The 19,325-nt window shown below is 40.2% G+C and overlaps 1 protein-coding gene across 9 annotated transcripts; it reads right to left on the reverse strand.

Annotated features, from left to right (window-relative positions):
• Positions 1 to 3,605: 3,605 nt before the first annotated feature.
• On the reverse strand, positions 3,606 to 9,077 carry LOC105058355 (uncharacterized). Of its 9 annotated transcripts, none has more exons than XM_010941248.4 (4): positions 8,923 to 9,077; positions 8,073 to 8,141; positions 6,956 to 7,010; positions 3,606 to 6,226 (listed from the first exon to the last, which is right to left on the reverse strand). In XM_010941248.4, exon 4 carries the CDS (start codon positions 5,823 to 5,825, stop codon positions 3,864 to 3,866), a length of 1,962 nt encoding a protein of 653 aa, XP_010939550.1. In that variant the 5' UTR covers positions 5,826 to 6,226; positions 6,956 to 7,010; positions 8,073 to 8,141; positions 8,923 to 9,077; the 3' UTR covers positions 3,606 to 3,863. The 9 variants fall into 9 exon arrangements, with proteins under 9 accessions (XP_010939550.1, XP_010939551.1, XP_019710721.1 ...); XM_010941249.4 differs by having other exon boundaries at positions 8,073 to 8,144; XM_019855162.3 differs by lacking the exon at positions 8,923 to 9,077 and adding an exon at positions 8,264 to 8,906.
• Between the last annotated feature and the right edge of the window lie 10,248 nt (positions 9,078 to 19,325).

The following is a 19,325-nucleotide window of genomic DNA, read 5'->3' on the forward strand; positions in this document are numbered from 1 at the left end:
TCCGATCGCCGTACTACTGCCAGAGGCTGTCAGTCCTGACAGCAGCATGCGGCACTGCCGCCTAAGGGCATCATCCCGCCTAGGGCATTGTCAACCCTAGTGATTTGACAGCCCCACGACGATGTGACACTTTCACGGCGACTCTGACAGTCTACAGTGAGTTGATAATTCCTCAATTGTCTGCGCCATTAATGACGGCGCCATACTACGCTCCACTATATATATCGGGGAAGGCTACAGTGCTGGGGGCCGGAAGAAAAACTGACAGGCTTGCCCTCTCTCTCTCTCGTTGGGTTCTTTGCTTTCTTCTTACTGTTGCCTAGTCTCCTCTCTGACTTGACCGTCGGAGGGTCCCCGTCGGAGCAGCCTCCGGTCAGTGCGAACTTTCTTTTGCAGACGCTCGTTCCCGACGATCAGACGACGAGGGGATTGGCCGCAACAAACTACAATCGGTGCAAATGTGCCCATCAACTCATCACTAATATACCCTTCCCAGAAAACCATCTTTACCGAACACCAAACCCAAACAAAACCAGAATTTTGATGAGAAAACTCAAAAGCCCGTTGTTCTACGAGACAAATCCAAAACAATGCCACATATAACATCAAACGGCAATGCCAGTGTTTCCTCTATTCCTCAAACTTGTCGCAGATCTAGGGCAAATCAGAGCTGCATTTCTCCATTCAACTCAAAAATCGAAATGTAGAAAGGGAGAACTCGGAGTGGCACCTTCGTCTCGGATACAAGACGCGATTTTGGGGTCCCAGGAACTTGAAAGATCGTGACTTTTGGAGGCTCCGAGAGGAACGTCGGCTTTCGATCACAGCATACTAAAGCTTCATCAGAGAAATGGGGCGAAAAAGATTAAATTTTGAGAGCGGGAACGAGGAAAGGGAGAAAATTATCGTTCGAAATCCTCCAAAAAGCGCCTCTGGATAGCGGATTTAGGGAGAATCTATGCAGGGGTTTCTGGGGTTTGGGAGAACAAAAAGACCGTGCGATCATCCTGTGATGGACTACCACTTCAATCAGTAATCATACGTATCCAACAGATGAAAGAAAAACGTGTATCTTGTGCCATTCAACAAAAGATTACCGCATCATTAAAAAAAATATTTTTTATTTAAATCAATAAAAATTGTCAACCAGTGGTTAAGGTAAACCTTTCCCATTCACCAAGCTTAAATAACAGCGAATCTTTTTTAAATAATAGATGATGAAATCTTTTTATTAGATGGAACGAAATATACGTGGTAGAATGATTTCAACAGATAATTTCTCGAGTCAATGAATCCCACACCTTCTAACTTCCACCTAGCACCATAGACAAGGAATCTTAATGCCGCCCTGCCTCCCACATTCCTTTCTTTTTAGTCAACTTAATATTTTTTTTTAATTGTGCTTCTTTTTTTATTTACTCCACCAAATCTCCATTGTGATGGCTCTAAAGGGGAAAAAAAAATCATTAAAAAAAATAGAATAAAGAGCAGAAAAGGAGAGAGAAAGAGGGGGGAGGTTAGAGGAGATGAAAGGAGAGGAGGAGATAAGGATGAAAACATATGGAAGGCTATGATGATATTAGTGGTGCAAGCGAGCCAAATCGAGCTAAGCCGAATCGAGTAGATAGAAGCTCGAGTTCGATTTGACTCAAAATATTCAGTCTTAAAATTCGACTCGAGATCAACCGAGCTTTAATATTTCAAGCTAAAGTTCGGTTCAGTAAAAAATAAACAAAGTTCGAGATCGATTCGATCTGACTCGAATATCAACTGAGTCCTACTCAAACTCGAGTTTGAGCTCAAAATCGAGTTTTAACTTATTAATAATATATATATTATAAATAAAAAAATATTTTTAAAAATATATATAAATTTGAGTAGGTTCGTAAGTTTTTCGATTAAGTATTCTGCTATTCGAGCTCGACTCAAAAATTTATTCGAGTTCAACTCAAATTTGATATTAATTTAATTAGATTAAGTTCAAATTCGTATCGAACTTGAGTAATTCATAAGTAACTCAACTTATTTGTATCTCTAGACAACCAGAAGGACATTGGCATGCCCGTCGTTGATAAGATTTTCTATCTTGTCTACGTCGAATTACGGTGAGGGTTTGGAAGGGAATAGTGTTGTCATGGGACATCTTCACTGTCCGAGGCAGCGGTTAGTGCTGCAATCACCAAATCCAATAAGAATGAGAGGAGAGGAGAGAGGGATTGCGGAGGTTGGTGTCACGGAAGATAAGACAAAAGACGTTGTATGTGGGGCGAGGGAGGTGGTCTAAGAGAAGAGGGCATGATGGCACCAAAGAAGTTAGTAGCGAGGGAGATAGGGAGCATAGGTTCTTACAACCATCGAGGAGATCAAAGTTGGGGGCAAAAAAAGGGTTATCATTGGATCATCCCAAATGGATCTGCACCTCAATCAACCTAGATACACCAACCAAGTTTTTTTTTTGGCTTCCCAATCATAGTTTTTTTTCTTCCGCGTCACAATTTTTCTCTTCCCGGTCGTGATTGATTCCATTCTCTTCTTTCCATCCGTATCTTTTCCATCAGTGATTTTTTTTTTCCTACATTGGTTAAATTGTTCCAAAAATGACATGATGGACCTGCTTCAACCAATAAATTTTTCTAGTAGAAGGGTTTGAAAACAACACTAGGGACTTCCATAAAAATGATACCTCTTTCACTTCCTATTTCTGTTGAGTTAAATTTATTTCTTATAATAAAACTAATAGTTAATCCTCAAATTATTCTTAATTACATCATAATAACATTAATCGTAGAGAGGCTAATCCAGTCGATGGTTTCTATCTTGTAGACAGGCTTGGTTGTATTATTATTATATTTTTTTTATCCTCTTTCGCACCTTGCAAGTTGCAATACAGCCTGTAGTTTATTGTTATAATTTTTAAATGATATTTTTCTCCTTGATTAATGTTTCTTTTCTCTCTTTCCCGTTCCCGTTCTCCTTTTTGCCCGGCCCTCCGGGGTTCCTGGCTGGTTGGCGCAGATGGCTGTTGCCCGTTGGTACCTTTGGTTGCTGATAATTAAGGCGGTTGCGTCTAACATCCACTTCATAGGATGGATATTAAGGAATTTTCCATCAGTTTTGTGATCCAAGCGGTCGAATTGGCGCAATTTATGATGCAATCAAGTAAATTTTCAGGATTGGGTGGGTTGGATGCAGTTTATGAATTGGCCACAGGACTAAGATAGAGACATGGTTAACAATATTTGCACTAATTCATAATTGAGCTCAATGTCGGGTAAACATCAAAGCATATGGTAAATGCCACCGCTCTGTTCAAACATTAACCTATGGTAAATGCTCACAACTTCAAAACACTCTGGCAGAGAGAGAAACTATTAAACCCTGTAAGAAATCACAATTTTCATAAAATTCCTACCAATTTCTTTGATGAAATCCCTATATAAAACACATGGAAGGACACATACAGTAATGGGATGAAATCAATAAGCTTACCGAGATATTAAAAAACTAGTTTTAATCTTCAGCCTGTAATAAACAAACAATTCAAATGGGAATCCTCAAACAATCCAGAGGAACAGAATCATCAGTTGAATCACTAAACACCCTAATTAACAAGAATTGAAAGTCTGAAAGCTTGGAGGATTGAAAGCTTTCAGAATTCATTACATCACGTATGTATCAAACACGATTCTAACCCATGTACTTTGACATAGTGAAGCTAACACAACCAAACCAGACAGGACATCATAGAGCTTGAAACGACAAATACAGGACCTATAACATAGACATCTAATTCTAATCAACCCCCTTTTATCCCCCCCAATAGGACAGTTGCGTTATTTAGAACATTATCCCTCTGACAAAGCTCACACCCTCCCACCTAAAGCATCATTTAGATTCCTCCCAAGCAAAGACATCAAGCCACCACCATGCACTCTTCCCTCAGGGATCACAAATCCAAAGCTCTTCTTCTGGCTCCCTGCTCCATCTCTGCCTACATCAGTGAGCCCAGATGACTGCGAGGGGGATTTCATAGAGAGCGGAACCAACACCTGAGATGGTATTAGCTGCATCCTCCCCAGACTCTCCTGCGACTCGACACAGTCCCATAAGGTGCTCATGGCTGAAGATGGGTGCTCGTTGTCGATGCTGCTTCCCACAGTTGTTGAAATAGAGACTATGCCATGGAAGAGACCAGGCCCGATCATGCTCCCACTCTTCCCAGCCTCACGCTCCTGCTGAGAGAGCACCAAGCTCCCATGGGCCGCACAAAGACCGCTCTTCCCCCTAGCAAACTTCTCACACCCCTGGCCCCAGGTGCAGCGTTTTCCTCCACCGTGGGCCTTACAGAAATCGGTGCTCCCCTGGGCACTCTTCCCACATCCCTCAAACTTGCACCGTTTCCCCCCACCATGCCTCACACAGCAATCAGTGCGGCCACGGGCACTCTTTGTGCATGCTGGCACAGCACATCGCTTCCCTCCTCCATGAGCGACACAGAAATCAGTGCCACCATGGACACTCTTTGGGCAGACACCGCCCCCCTCAAAGCGGCACCTCTTGCCCCCGCCATGGCCCTTGCATAATGGAGTGCTCCCCTCTGCCCCTTTTGTGCACCCTTCAAAGATGCACCTCTTACCCCCGCCATGGGCCTTGCAGAACATGGTGCTCCCCTGCGCACCCTTGCAACAGCCTGTGAACTGGCATCGGCGACCCCCTCCATGGGAGATGCACAACCCCGCCTGGCCCTCAGCACTACGGGTGCACCCCTCTACCGTGCACCTCTTTCCTCCACCATGCCTGATACACAACCCGGATTTGCCACGGGCTGCTTTGGTGCACCCTGCATGAGCACACCGACGGCCCCCACCATGAGCAATGCAGAAGTCCGTCTTCCCCTCTGCACTCTTAGTGCATCCAAGCTGCTGGCACCGCCTCCCTCCACCATGGGCCTTGCAGTATGCTGTTCGACTCTCAGCTCCTTTGTTGCAGCCAGGTTTCTGGCACCTTTGTCCACCTCCGTGACCTATGCAGAGTCCAGATGACCCTCTTGCACCTTTAGAACATCCATTGAATCTGCACTTCTTCAGATGATGGTGGTGACTCCTTGTATCAGCAGCCTCGGAGGCAGCAATCATGGGCTCAGACATTGCACTCAAGGAACCATCAGTTGTGGCAGAAGGCTCAGGACTGAACTGAAGCTCATGATGAGAACTGTGATGCTTATGGGTACTTCCTTCACTTCCCTGATCTAACAGTTCTGCGGTTTCCGGTGCGGTTTCCATAGTATTAAGACTCTCCAGCCTTGGAGCAAACAGTAGAGAAGGCATATATCCACCTGATTTCCTCTTGGCTGAAGTGGAACCCTCATCAACAATTGGAACGGGGAGGCATCTTTTGGCAGCAGGTGATGGAGTTTCACGATTGCTCTCGGCCGGGGCTGGGATACTTTCTGAATTCCCTCGTGAAAGTCCCAGCTTTAACATCGCAGCATCTGGTCCGGGAAAACGCTGGCTAAATAAGCTCATAGATTGTTTGGCTTTGTTAATTCCAGATGGATAATAATCAGCAGAATAGATATTTGGAGTTGGACCCAGTCCAAGGACCAGTTTACATCCATCATCCTGAGAAGAAAGATCAGAATTGCTCTGAGAATGGACTCTTCTACAGGTGTTGTTAATTCCATAGCCAAGGCAGTCAAGATGCAAAGTGGTATCACCCAAGTTGTCGTTCTTGCCACTAGTGGAAATGTGAGCTGTTTGTGTGCCTGAAGTAATCATCAAAGGTTCCGTTCCATATAAGAAGACCTCGGTCATGTTAAGATCCATTCTGCTTAATGTGAAGGGTGCAGGAGAAATCGATTATGGTGGATCTAGGAAGAAGTTGGAGCAGAACACACTTGTCAATCTCCTAACAGTGCATTGTTAAAACTTCACCACAGAATGAGAAACTAGTCTACTGATATATAAATAAAATGGAAATAAGTATCAAATCTTAATTCACAACAGCTTCCACCGCTGACAAAGCCTGATGTGTCTGCCCGGTCCATGACTGGGACACTGATTTGATCAGAGATGAACTTATGGTCAAGAGGCTACTGCATTCTCAGCATATTTGACAACATTTCATAGATAAAATCCTATTGGAAGAACAGCTGATGTTAAGCAGAAAAATGAATTTCCAGCGAGCTGTTTACTTCTGGTTGAAATATCTCAAAACTTCATTGATCCTGCAATTCGCAAATGTAAAATTAATCCAGAGGATACCTTATTTGATTGTCAAAGTAAAAGCAGCTGATTGCATACTGCATATGTTGGAAGAGCATATCAAAATAAGATTATACATTAAGTGACCAGAGACCAATGTGTGAAAAAAGTCTTAATAAGTCAGACAAAAGAAAAGAATTTTATTCAACCTAGACAGAAAAAACGCATAGACATGAACAGACTTTCTGTTTTTTTTAATATTTTATATCCCCTTTTTTGGTGTGTTAATCAAAAGCATGGGAGTGGCAAGACATGCAAGACTTTTTACCACATTTGACTTAATCTTGAGAAGTGTAATTATATGAACAAACAGAAAATTGAGAGGTCCAATGCAGTCAATGTGGTGAGCCCAACCATCAGCACACCCATACAAGGGTACAGATGCTTCACGATGTACTGTAACATGCAGTACCCATCAACACAAAAATTTTAGCAAATAAAAACTCAAGCCATATTACATGTCCCATTCTGAATAAGAATGTTTTCTGAAAATATGTGCAACAGATAACTTATAGCCATTGATACATTGTTGACAGCATTACAAAAAATAAAATCCAAAAGTGAACATAGTATGTGTATGAAAATGAACAGTCAAACAAGACTCACAAAAATAGTTACATGACAAATTTTGCATGAAAAGATCCAGTAATAGTAGTATAAAACATTTTAAAGAACAAGAAAATCACACTCACTTTTCCATGATACAAAATATCACAATCACCACCAGCCTATCATCCACCAAAATCACTGATCAAGAATCCAAGAATCTTATTAATTCAAGAATATAAAATTTAAAAACATGAATTTTAAAAAAAAAATCCTCATATTAAAAAGACAAAAGCTCCTTCTGTTAAAGTCAAATGCTAGTATGATCAGCCAAATTCTTAATGATAAATATACTGCCACCCAGTCTTCATCACTTTGGCCAAGAAATTTTCTTCTAAACACCATATTAATAAAGAGCTGATATATTTAGCATGCAGAACCATTAGATCATCCAACAAATGTGACACTATTGATCACACCTAAAAATAATGGCAATCGTAAATTTATATGCGCTGGAGAATTTTCTAAAGTTGATATATGATAAGGCTAATAGGCACTAGCATATGAAAGTGGTAAAACATGATTGAAGAATCCAACTGATGAAGATTACTATTGCATCATCATATTGTTCAACCTCATATATTTTCCTGTCAAAATAGTATAAGAAGATTCCTATGGGATAAAATATAGCCAAGGGATAAAATACCACCAGGGGATAAAATATCCCCAAGACGAGTAACTCAAAAAAATGTCTTTTTGAATGTGTCAAGTATATTCTCTCTATCCACAATTCTATTATATCCTAGAAGGAAACAACATAGCAAAATAACTCATATGCCTCAAAGCTTATCACATGGAATTTAGATGGCAACACCACATGCACTATCTCCCAAACTGTTGAAAGCTCATCTCTCTCCATGTGAGTACTCAATGCAAATGTAAGCCTTGAAATTCAAAACAGGGCCATAAAAGAAAAAGGTACTTGACTTTAGAAAAGATGGAACAACTTGATGAATTAATTTGTCTTCAAGATCACTAAAGCAGCAGTAGACTACATCATAAGAAACTTGATGCACAAGAAAATTCCTCAGATATGTTTTTCTGTATGGCTATTGAAGAAATAAACGAGTCATGCCCCATATGCCCGAGTAGCTAACATCAAATTTCCACTTATTGAACAGAACCAATGAACCTACTCAGAAGATCTTGAGCATATATCATATACCGATTGAAGATCATAAATTTATTGTGCACTGTACCAACCATGATCATATTTCAATTGTTGAAGTTCCAGATCCTAAGGGGGGAATCAGCTAAAACAACATCAAGTTCCTGCTACAGAAAAGAAAAACAGATGTACTCATCAAAAAAACTATTTGACCATGCATTCCAGCAAAGACATCTATATTTTACAAATTTAAAAAAAAAATTGATTTTATCCCGAGAGACTTTACCAAAGGAATCCAATTCCTCAACAGGACATCCCAAAGAAGGAACACACGGATCTCCTTCCAAGAAAGAGAACTCTATCAAGAACCTGAGCTTTGCATCATGTAGAAAGCTCAACAGGTTCGGCAACTCATATTTCTTTCAGAAGTTAATTAATTTTTGGGCAAGCAATACTATGATACACAAAAGAAAGGCGAAAAGACAGATTTTACCCCGAGCTCAAACCCCGTAACCACAAACCCATAACTTGAAAAAATAAAACGAAGATCAAACTCACAAATCACCAGACACTCTGGAACTAATAAAGTTCAAAAACACTCATTGAACTCCCAGAAAGAGGAGATCCAAACCAAACCAGCGCAAGATCCAAACTTTTTTGTATCTCAATCACAAAGAAACTGCCAAAGTTCAAAAAACACATTGGTAGACACAATAAATCACTCAAATCAAACCCTAGAACACCGGATCCCAACATCAAACAACAGAACTAACCCAAAAAAAGATTAAAAAGAAGAAAAAATCGAAAAAAGACTACCAGAAATAATCGAAACAAGCTCATCATAAACACCCCAACCTTCCACAATCAAAAACGAAATCTAGGAAGAAAAAACAAATTTAAACATTTAATTCAAATCGGAGAGAAAAGAGTTGGGGAAAAATATACCAGAACGCGTTCAAGAGATCGAAAGGGGAGCCGTGGACGGATAAAAATCCTCGAAGAGAGAAGAAACCGGACGAGAGCTTTACGAGCGCGGAGGAATCCACGAGGAATGGTAGAGAGCTTTGGACCGTGGCGAGAAGGAATTTGGCCTCGCTCTGGTGCTATTATTAGGGGTTTGGGAGGCGACGAGTGGGGAGATGACGGCCGGGTATGAGCTGGCAAACGCCGTTAACCGCGCCGGCTGAGACGCGATGCGCCGTTTGAGGTTTAGTGGACGGAATCAGAGGAAAAAGGCCGGCGGCTCTGCGGGGAGTGGGGCCCATCGAGCGTGCAGTCGCTGGACGCTCGTTTGTTACCGGTTTTTGGCGCCTAGCCGGTGGTGCGTCGCATACGCTTCCAGTCATCGAGAGATTACTTTTCTGCCCACACCCACATTTATCATTTTTTTTTTTTCCCCTGAGAACAAGGAGGGAGTGGAGCCCACCTAAGTTTTATCGAAGTGTGAAATGGGTTGCGGAAAGGAGAGAAGAGTGGAGGTAAGCGGAAGGGTGGCGTAATAGGATTCGTGCGATTAAGATTGGAATGCTTCCTGGAAGCATGGCTTGCTTTTGAAATGGCATGCAAGCAACATCCACGAGGTAAGAAAAAGCTTCTGACAGTCATATGGATTTAGTATATATCCATATAATCTTTGTTTTGGAAGATGTGCTTCTCTTATATTTCTAAGTATGGGATATGTTTTATTTACTATGATTAGAGACATGGAAAGAAATGTACACACTTTTGAATTCAATTAAATAGTAGAATAGATCATATCATTGTGTTATTGTTGTTAGTTTTTATTTTAGATGATTATTATATTTGAAAATTTTTTAACTTTTAGATTAAAATAATGGCATATAAATGTCCGCAATTTAGCAGTTTTCAAGAACCGTCCCCTTGATTGAATAGACTGCATCAATCTTTTTGGAACCTTATGTTTAATAATGAAGAGTGTGTGACCTGCCAGCAGACAACATTGATTAAAGGAAGAAGATACATCAGACAAGAGGTGCTCATACAACCATTTTGATATAATATTTTATTTTATAAATATAATTTTATTAATAAAATAAAATATATTATTATTTTTTAAAAAAAACTTTAAAAGAAAAAGAAAATGTTTTTTACCTCTAAAATCTCTTCTTAAAGAGTTCAAATATTATTTGGATCCACTTAAATGCTTAACCAAATGTCTAATTTGAGCCACAAATTATAGTTGCATTGTCAAAAGCTAGCTACCAATCCTCCAGTAACTGGTAGGATTAATTTTTGATTATTTTTTTCAAAAAAAAAATCTGGTTTGATCTAATTGAATGATCCTTAATTAGGCCTCCCAATAAATAAAACGCCAAGTAATGGCATAATAAGCATCTATTAATATATATATATATATATATATATATATATATATTCTATATATGTTGGTGTGCGTGCGTGCGTGTGTGCCAGGGCTTGATTGGACACATCGGCAAGGCATTCGCAAGTAGCTATTGTTCCTTCACGCAAAGCAAGCCACTCAGCCAGCAACATTGTTTGCTTCTGAATAATTATATTTTAGATAAGACTTCTTTGATCTTTAGAGAGCATTGAAGTGTTAAACAAATATTTTGGTCCTCCACGGAACTAACTCTGCTGTCACCGAGGATTTTGACAGCAGAAAGACAGTCATTCCCGATGACTAGCATGTTATTACCTTCCTTTCATGCATCCATGTTCATCAAGCTCCTGTAGCTGGCTACACACAAAAATCTAAGACCCCATGCTGTAAGGATCACATAAAGAGTTCCGGACCCACTCCACCTGCCATTTGAAACTTTGAGATCCACCAATCCCTGATCGAAAGCTGCCTCCCCAGTCGCGCGCTACTCTGGGTTCACATGTTAACGGTTTGTTGCTTTTAGTACTGGGTCGCTATAACCATCTTTTTGTTAGACAGGGACCATGATTGGACCATCGATAGAGATGGCTAGCAAGAGGGTGAGCAAACGAGGACAAGGCTTGGGGCCATTGGTTTCAGAGCACTTGTCTACTTCATAAGGGGTGGACCATACAAAAGAGTAGCATATACCCACCACCATGGAAGGCTGAGGGTACTTTGGTGTAAGGGTCTTATGGCTCCAGTCTTGCTAGGAGTGGAGAGGGTGAATTGGGGGGGAAAAAAGAGCAACGGATGTATAAAATTCAAGAAGAAGAAATAATGATGACAGAGGAGATCAATAATGGTTCGAGTCGAATGATCGGATGGTATTCTCTTTGGGGTGTTAGATTACAGTAATAGTGAAATTCACAAGCAAGTGGCTATCTATTGTCCTTAAACAGATGATGTTTTGTCCATTTTTTCCGGTGTCAGGTGGAAGGGGACTAAGCTTTAATAAAGAGACTAGAGCATAACTCATTTAGCATCAAGTTAAAGGAAAAGAAAAAGAGTGTAGACTTGCTTGCACAAGTTCACAACCCACAAATATCCACATCTCCAACAATATTCCATGCTCCAATCGATGCATTTTGTTCACAATTTTATCGCTCCATCTTATTGCTAGAAAATATGATCTGAATCAAGAGCTCAGGAACATCGTATAAGATATAAACCATCTCCCGAGTATCGGGATGATATCATCTTGTCATTGTTTCAGTATTTTTATCGATATATTTTGAAATATTTTTTATTTTAAATATCAAAATGAGACAGAACAGCGATACATTCTATTTTATAAAAAAATTGAGATAGTTTCATCGTATAAAATTTAAATTTTTTATCAGAATTGTCAGTTTTCCGCTTAATGCTTTTGCTTGGCAATTAGTAAAGCAGCTCTTTTGGCGTTCCGTTTCCCTTGCCGCCCTCACAACGGCCGCCACGGCTCGCTCTCTCCAACAAAAAAAAGTAAAATAAAATAAAAATAAAAGAACAACCAACTGACCAACCAATAACGATTGCTTGCTTCATGGTCTCAAACTCCACGTCCGCCCAGGATCCACTCGGCTGGAGCCGAGCCGGCTGTGACCAAACCTAACGGCAAATGCCTGACGCCGTCTTCGGTCCCCTGCCTGCGCCCTCGACCACCCCATTCGTTGAGTCCGTACACTCGGCGGTCAATTATTGCCTGGCCCCGGGCGACGTGGCCGAAAACGGTTCGCCGCTTATCCGACGTGGCGATCCGGACTTGGAGGCGCGACTTAACCGCCGATTTTAAAGCGGGCGCGTTCGCTCCCGCGTTTCCGCGTCGCGCGTTCCCGCAACACGACAAATGAGGGCGTCGAAAAGGAGGAAGGTGCACGTGTCCATTTCTGATCGGCTGCAACGAGCTCCATTCGCTGCGGGCAATTCTACTTTCTCAGATCACGCATACAAGTTTCTATGCGATAGTAGAACGAGCTGTCGTTTTGGCTCACGTGGGTCTATCCTGACCGTTCGTCCATTAAAGAAGGTGAAGGCGTTTCTGAACGGGTGAGATGCCAGGATCGGAATTTGGACGGTTAATGTAACTTCTTCATAGAAATAAGTATGCGGACAGGAGTCGTGGTTGAATCTTACGCTCGAAAGAAGGACACGCCTTCCCTTGCGCCCATTGACCGTTGGATCGTCCACTGCTCGGTTCGAGGTCCGTGTAGGCATATGAGTGACGGAGTTCGTTGCGCTTTACGAGCTGTGCATTGGCTGATCCAACGGTCGATCGCTACGAAGGATGACGTATCTTTCTTTGACTACAACTACGAGGGCCGCTGGTCGTTAGAGAGACGGAAACGACACACGAGGAAGACCTACAAAATGACTAAAATGCCCCCTATGAGGTTTCACAAGTGACAGCTGGGATTTTACTTTGGTGTCCCAGGATATCTTATTTTTTTTTTTTTTTTTAATTTATTTTTGATCATCAAATTAAATATAGACTGATAAGATGAAAAGCTAGGTATATTATTGATGTGATAAATATTTCAAAAATTAATATTATAAAATATTATAAAGATGGTATTTTTTTTTTAATCTTTGACTGCCAATTCGAAAGATGGAAGAGCTCGGAAGGGCAAAAATGGAGGATCAGGCAGGTGGAGGTGCACCAAGAGCACTGTGGGCGAAGGGAGGAGCATCGATAGGTGGAGAATCTATCAAGGAATGGGGGGTGCCGTGGGTGAGGGAGGGGATGCGATGGCAGAGTCGCACAGTGGGGGAGCACCAATCAAGTGGGAATAGGGGTGGCATGAGCAAGGAGGCGTGGTTGCGGCACGAGCATGATCGCAGTGCGATCGCGGCACGAGCACACGGGGTGGGGGGGGATCGGACAAGCATTGGTGGGTGGGTAGGGTAGGGTGGGGTGAGAGAGTGGAGGGAAGACCGCACCGAGAGGGGTGCGCGAGATGGCTGTGGGCCTGTGGCAGAGAAGAAGAAAGAACAGAGTGTGGAGGGGAGGCCATGAGCAAGTCGGCGGCATAGTCGCAAGAGGAGGGGTTGGCTGCACGAGCGCCAATTGAGGAGAAGACCGTCGGGGAAGGGAGGGGGGAGCGGCGCAGGGGGTGGGTTAGCGAAGAAAAAGGAAGAAGACCATTGGAGGGTGTTGTGGCAGAGAAAAAGAAAGTATAGAGGGGGGAGAAGGCCATGAGTAGGGAGGCGGGACAGTCGTGGGAAGAGGGGTCAGTGGCACGAACACCAGTTGGGGGGGAGAAGACCACCAGGAAGGGGAAGGGAAAAAGCGGCATAGGGGGTGGGCTGGGTGAAAGAGAAAAAAAATGAAATATTTAAAATATTTTTTTATAATAAAATATTATAAAAAAATACCGTAACATAATTTATGACAGTTGTAGCCACTTTAATAATTAATAACATTTAGTTTTGACTATTACCATAAATCAGAGTAAAGAGAGCGGTTTGACGCTGTTTACAAAGATAACTTTTTCGATGTGAGGCTTATACACTCCAACACTTTCTATAGTAAGAAGAAAGGAGATTTATTTTTAATTTTTAAAGGATTAAAGATATGATTTATTTCTTTTCCCAATCACAATACTCTTCCTCCTATATTGATCGCTAATGTAGGCTAATATATTTGGCAAGTTAGAAATCTGCGTGTATTTCAAAATCAATCATCTACTCCTAATCATATTGCATGTATTTCTCATAAAATGGCAAAAACATTTCTTGAAGCCTATTCCATCTCTTGGCTTGGAAATATTTGCAGCTTTAAAAGCTCCTTATCATGTTCAAGTGCATTGGATGCCCCATCCCCAAGATTGGTTGAAGGCAAACTTTGATAATTCTATAAAGAATAGAGTAGCTTGTGCAAAATTTTTTGTACGTGACCATATTGGTAGAATGCTTGGTACCAATGCTTGCTAATTTTACTCTTCTTCCATACCATTTATCGAGCCATGTGCTATTTTGGAAGCTGAATGGTTAGTGATCTCTATTTTTCATCGTCTCAAGCTCATTCTAGAAAGTGATTCGGTAACAGTTAGCAAGTGAATCAAGCGATAATCCTCTTTGTCTGTGACTCAACCTATGCTTCATGAGCTCCACCATTTTGTTTCTTCATATTAGGACTTTAAAGTAGTTTATGTGTTTGGGCAAATGAACTTTGCTACATATTGGTTAATTGGAACTAGTACACTCGTTCATTTTACTAATGCCTCTGGTCTTCATTATGATTTTACCTTTTTATTAAAAGCCGATGCTAGAGAAATTTTTTACTTGAAACAATCTTGATGTTTCTTTACTATATTTTTTTCTCTATATTAAAAAAAAAAAGATACAGGAAAGTTATTGATGCAAATAAATTTTAATTTTTCAAAGAAAAAAAATCAAAAAGAGGGTTTAAAAATAAAAAAGAGAAACCTATAGTTTAACTTCATGCAAATTTTTGAATAATAATAGAGTTGTATGAAAGGACCGCATTCCAATGAAAATAAAATATTTATTTATAAAAAAATTATAGAAATATTCTCTGAATTTTAGTCCAATTTTATTTATACTTCTGTACTTTAAAAAATATCAGACTGATTCTTGTAGTTATCGATATGTTATAATATAGTTTAGCTATTCATTTATCAACAAATAGTATTAATTTTTTTCTCATAATAAACTAAAATGCCCCTCACTCATAGGTAGACTTGGAAGTGAAAGAGGATGAGAAGGAAAGTGGATGAAAAAGAAGAAGAGAAAAGGAGAAGGGCCACCAGCAAAGAATGGGATGAAGGAGGAGGAGGACAAGAAGGAGAATAGGATGGAATGAAGGAGAAGGGGAAAGATGGGTTACCGACGAGAATGGGTGGAGATGAAAGGGGCCATGATGTAGGAGAATTGCTTATGGGTGGCTTGGATGAGGAGGAGGAAGATGAGGAGAAGAAATGGATAGAAAGGGAAGGTGTGATAACCCGACCCAATTGGGCCTAAAACTAGCCCACAAAGCCCAAACAAAAAAAAAAAAAAGGAGAACAAAGGAAAGACTCCAAAGGAGTCTTCTTCCTCCTCTCACCGGCTCTCAATCGGAATCGAAAAGAGTCCCCTCCGGCTCTATTTAAGGAGAAGAACTCTCCTCTCTCCCTCTCACCAAAGATCCGAGACTCAGTCGACGGCAATCGTTGAAAAATCACTGTGGAGACCGGACCTGTGCCCATCCAATTTCTCGTCGGAAAGCCTCATCGGAGTCGAAAGTAAGCTCCGACCCTCCTTCTTCTCTTCCTTCCCCTCCTTTCCGAAGCTTCATGCACCCTCGTCGGTCATCGGGATCATCGAAAAATTCATGAAAGGACGAGATCCTGTTCAGACGAGTCTTTTTCCCTCTTTTTCGGCCACTGGCGCCGTCGTTTGCGGCGTCTCATCCTTAGGATGGGACCCTCACCTCTACCTCTCCTTCCATGGAGGTCTTGGCCGCTGATGACTGGCCAATGATCGAAAAATAAAAAGAAAAGGGGCAGGTCCTCTGTTTTTCTGAAAACTTTTCTCCCGTCGGTCGAGCCTTGCTGCCGGCGATCCCTTGCTCTCCGTTGTCGGCTGTCGCTGTCGGATCTCTGGCCGTGCTGCCGCCTTCATTGAAGCCGAGCCACCTTCTGGTCCTCCCCCTGTTCGGCCAAGGAAGAGGAAGAAAGAAGAAAACGAGAAAAGAAGAAGAAGGAAGAAAGAAAAGAAAAGAAAAAGAAGAAAAGAAAAAAAAGAAAAAGAAAAGAAAAGAAATATATATATATATATATAATAATAATAAAATACACATGAGAGAAAGTTTCTCTCATCTCTCTCTTAAATCTTTCTCTCTCTAGAATTGGACTTCCTCTCTCTATCTTCTCTCTCCATTTTCTCGCTGTAGATTTTCTCTCTATTTTCTCTCTTCAGACCTTTTATCTCTTTTTATGAATTTTATCTCTCTAGGATCATTCTCTCTCTCTGACTGTATCACAGACCCTAGGATAAACTTGAGATAAAAATATGATAACCTAAAACTGCTTCAAAATTCGTGCAGTAGATCGGATCCCAATCTGATCCTTATTCGAAATTGATAACATCAATCATGGTTAATCCATATTAAGTCACCCTGATATGACCACGATGATCTCAATCATGATTGTCATTTTTAAAGGATACGAAGATTCTCTCTTCACTTTCTCTCTCTACTTTCTCTCTCATGAGTAACTTTCTCTCTCTAAGAAGGTCTATGAATCCTGTACCAAGTTATGCCTTCATCTTTTAGGGGCTCATGTTGACTCTAACAAGATGATCCAAAATTGCTTTGATATACGTGCTGTATGTCAACATCATTTGACATATCAAGTATCTTTCAAATTCATTATTAATGAATTCTATTGATTAATCTTGATCTAATCTGTGCTTCACAATTTTTTGATCAAATCACTTGAATCTGACTCTCAGATCAGAGATCCTGAATTGCCTTGGTATCTAGATGGTCCGACACATCCAGTCAACAGTCCTCTTTCCTTATGATTTAATCTTGTTATATTTATAGAATAGAATTTAATAATGATTTGATATTTTAAATAGGATTAGCTGATTCTTCTAACGAAGTCTGAAGATCTAAGATAAATGAGGTAAGTAGATCTTATGCTCCTTATTTATTTTTAAATGATCATATTTTTATGCAAAGAATTGTTATTGATGAAATCATATTTTTTTCATAAAATAGGGATCAGCATATGTGATATAAAAAAGCATGTTTATTTATGAGCATTGATTGCATGTATGTATTTTATAAAAAGTTGCATGATTATGAAGCATGAAATTTTATTGTTTTCCATCTATATATATGTATGTTTTAAGAAAAAGATATAATGATTTCAAAAAGACTCTAAGATGGCTATGAATGAGTTCCTTCGGGAAGGTCGACATCCGGAGCTAGCATCCACATGAAATATGGCCCTGCCAGCGGGTATAAAGTTGGCACATGAATTAAGAACTCTGTCGATTAAGAAACATGACCCTATCACGGGTATAATAGTGATCTTAGCATGAATATTTGTGAGCAATGTTTTGAAACATGACATGAATACATGATGAAAATGATTTACAATTTATGATTGTGAAATATACATGATTTATGCATGCATGATGAGTTTATAACTTATTTTGTTATATGCTTATGAAATACTTTATTTTGTATTATCTGTTATTTTCTAAATATTGTATTATCATGAAAATCTTATGCTTGATCCGATAAGGAAGTGCAAGTTGTACTTAATGGGCTAGTGTAGCTCATATTCTTTTTGTTTTCTTTTTGTTTGAACAGAGGAATAAGGTTAGGATCAGCAAAAGGAATCCAGACTTGAAGATCTGCATAGCAAGCTTGAAAATTTGATAGCAGAAGTTTAGTTATTTTATAATCACGGATTTGTAGTTATTTATAAATATTGAGATTCGGGTTGATACTTGCTCTTGGATTTAGATGCTCTGAACCAATATTGGTTCAATTATTTGATGAATAATGGAATTGAACATTTTTATTTGACGGATTTTAGATGATTATGATGGATTGGCTTCGTGTTATCGTGGGCTCCATCCCTCGGTAGCATGGCCGTGTTATGTCCCGGATTTGGGGCGTGACAGAAGGAGATGAAAGGATAGATGGGTTTGAAGAAGAAAGAGGATGAGAAAGGAGAGGAGGGGAAAGGGGCTACCGGCAATAAATGGATTGGAGGAGGACGAAGAGAAGAGGATGGGGAGGAAGAAGAGGGAGAAGACAAGAAGGGACGGAGGTAGAGGAGGCTGTCTGGAGAGGGATCATTTATAGACGGCTTAGAGGAGAAGGATGAGGAGGAAATAGAGGAAAAGGTGGAGGTAAAGAGAGCCGCTATGAAAGAAAAGAAATGGATGAAAAGAAAGAGGAAGAGGAAAAAAGAAAGGAGAAAGAAGGGTGGAGAAAGAAAGACGCCGGTGATAGAGGAAGAGAGGATCAAACAGAGAGGAAAGAGGAGACTGAGATAAGAATATTTTGTCATTTTATTAAATTCTGTTAATAAAGATAAATGGCTGGATCATATTGAAAAATATCGATAATTAAAAGAATCAATTTGATAATTTTTAAAATGCAGAGGGTGTAAGCAAAATTAAGTTAAAATTGAGGAGATGGTCTTATAATTTTTTTTTATTTTTAGAGAAAAAAAATATTGAGAGGGTTTTAAGTGTAACTCAAGAAAACACGAGGGGTGTTAGTGTATTCTTGTTCTCTCTCTTGGTTTTGGGCGTTTGCCAACGGGGTTGGCCAGGGCGGCTAGGATATTAATGAGCTTGGTTTCTATCAGCGGGCTGTGAACCAATAAATTTAACAAGAGATCTTGAATAAAATATGGATATATATAAAATTTAAAAAAATAAGGACATGATGCTCAGCATAAGGGACAAGCAGCACAAAGGGGAAACCCTGGTTGTCGCAAGTAAACGTCGTGCATGACCAATTAGAGCAATAGATTTTTTTTTTTTTTAAGCATATATAGGTTGATGAGTGATTTCATATTATAATGCAGCCAAAATAGTTTATTTCCCATCGTGTTACATTGTACGCAACATGGAATCTGTAGTTGTAAGCCACAATCATTTGTTGGAGGTCGGTAAGGGTATAGAACATAAACTATGTAGTGACAAACTATGCACTAGCCAACACCTAGATGGTAGGAGGATAGAATCTCCTCCTCATAGTATAGGAAGTAGCAACAATTTTTGCAATTAAAACAATTGCAACCTTCCAAAATGATATGATCAAGAGAAATTATTATCAATTAGGTTAACTGCAGGCAAGCAATGAGTCAGCAACAGTTAGCAAAAACGACCCAGAAAGAATTGAGAATGATGTGGATTGTTATGGTCATGCGTCAGATGATCCAAACAATTAAAGAGACCAGAATACCCCTTTTTCTTACAGGGGCAGGTTTAA

Source organism: Elaeis guineensis, chromosome 15 (assembly GCF_000442705.2).
Source record: "Elaeis guineensis isolate ETL-2024a chromosome 15, EG11, whole genome shotgun sequence".
In the NCBI taxonomy this organism is placed as follows: Eukaryota; Viridiplantae; Streptophyta; class Magnoliopsida; order Arecales; family Arecaceae; genus Elaeis; species Elaeis guineensis.

Excerpts from the sequence above, each read along its gene's own strand:
- LOC105058355 (XM_010941250.4), bottom strand. The coding sequence starts at position 5,825 with ATGGATCTTAACATGACCGAGGTCTTCTTATATGGAACGGAACCTTTG.